This window comes from Asparagus officinalis, chromosome 5, assembly GCF_001876935.1.
Source record: "Asparagus officinalis chromosome 5, Aspof.V1, whole genome shotgun sequence".
Taxonomy (NCBI): Eukaryota; Viridiplantae; Streptophyta; class Magnoliopsida; order Asparagales; family Asparagaceae; genus Asparagus; species Asparagus officinalis.
In genome coordinates, this window is record NC_033798.1 from 46,904,025 (window position 1) to 46,906,007 (window position 1,983).

Consider the following 1,983-nt stretch of genomic DNA (forward strand, 5'->3'; position numbering starts at 1 on the left):
CAAATTTTCAACGGCCTGAGGACTTCACTTTTAAAAAGGGGGACCTATTTGAGAGCAAGGAAGCATTGATATTTGCGGTCCGAGAATGGTCTATCAAAAATCGGGTCAAATTCAAGCCTGTAAAAACTAATGCAACCAACTACTATGTAAAACGTTATTTCAACGAAAAGAATGAAGTAGAGCATGCAAATGAGCAAGATGAGAGAAACAGGAAATGTCCTTAATTGCTAAATGCCACTGTGAGGAAATCATCAAATGGACAATTTGTAATATCTAGATATTGCGGGCTTCATACATGTTACAATCCGTCGGTGGATGTCGATGATTATTCTGCATCTTCCTCTTATATATGTAAGCTAATTATGCCTAAAGTTAAAGCTGAACTTGATCTAAATGCAGGTCAGATATTTCAAAGGGTATATGATATACGGGGCATTAAGATATCTAAATATAAGGCATATGATGTAAGGAGGAAAGCGTTGTCTAAAATATTTGGAGATTGGGAAAAATCTTATGAATTACTTCCACATTATTTTGAAGCTATCAAGCGAAATAATCCGAGTACTGAATATGAAATATTGTCTGAAGAGATTGCATCGGGGATTGAGAGGTTCACTCGAGTATTTTGGGCATTTGGTCCTGCTATTAAAGGCTTCACTTTTTGTCGTCCGTTATTGATCAATGACGGTACGCATCTATATGGCAAGTACAAAGGCGTGCTTCTTGTGGCAACCGGTGTAGATGCAAATGGCAATTTATTTCCTCTAGCATTTGCAGTTGTGGAGGTAAAGGATACTTCTAGTTGGAAGTGGTTCTTTGAACTTATATACAAGTGGATTCCTAGTGTCCGTGCGCCCAGATTAATTACTTTCATCTCGGATAGGATGAAAGGAATTATAAGGGCATTACATGAGGGTTTTGGTGCACCACACCACCATCGATATTGTTTAAGGCATATAAGAGATAATTTTAAGAAAAAGCACAATGAGATTAATTTGCAAAATCTTTTGTGGCAAGCTGGGTGTGCAACCGATATATTAGTGTATGAACATTGTAGAGAGAAAATCAAGTCTTTGTCATTAGATGCACATAATTGGATTGAACATAACTTGAAGCCTCAATTCGAGCATCGATGGGCATTATGTAAGGATGAGGGTGTGCAGTTTTGCATTATGACAACTAATTGCTCCGAGAGCTTTAACGGCGTTCTTAAAGGAGCACGAGCCATGCCAATACAATCATTGGTTGCAAGAACTTCTATAGGCTGAACTCATACTTCAACAAAAGGCGTGAGGATGGCGTAGATTGGACAACGTGTTACACGCCCAAAAATGAGTCTATTTTGCATAGAAGAATTGAGGTGGCAAGATTAAGTCAAATTAATGTATTCAATGACAATGAATGGCAGGTACAAGATCATGACGGTATCTACACCATTAAACTGTTTGATGTTGATTGCACTTGCACATGTAACATACCACAACTCCAAAAAATACATTGTGCACATGTTCTTGCGGCTTCTTCCAATCAGCCTGGTGGTGCAAGAATTCCATATAATCGATATTGTTCACCATGGTATTCAACAATTCATTACCGAAAGACATACAGTGAGAGTTTTCATCCACCCGATGATAGTCGGTATTGGCCCGAATATACTGGACCACGACTAATTCCACCTCAATACAAGAGACAAGCAGCTCGACCACGATCTGTGCAAATTAGAGGAACCATGGATCAAGGACGAGAAGGAATTGTCAAGCATAAAAAATGTAGTCTTTGCAAACAACCGGGACATACTCGACCTCGTTGTCCAGCTAGACCCAACAGATAGCAATTAATTAGTAATAATTGACATATTCGCATTGTGATTTTAATATAGAAATTGTAGTTATTATCCGTGGATCAGTTATTGATATGTTATAATTGTGCAGGTATATACACCATGCAGCCTGGACCGGTTAGTGATGAGGTCCTATATGACCA

The 1,983-nt window shown here is 38.6% G+C and overlaps 1 protein-coding gene across 1 annotated transcript; it reads left to right on the plus strand.

Annotated features, from left to right (window-relative positions):
* LOC109841794 lies at positions 363–1,268 on the plus strand. The gene has a single exon (XM_020410734.1). It carries the CDS (start codon positions 363–365, stop codon positions 1,266–1,268), a length of 906 nt encoding a protein of 301 aa, XP_020266323.1.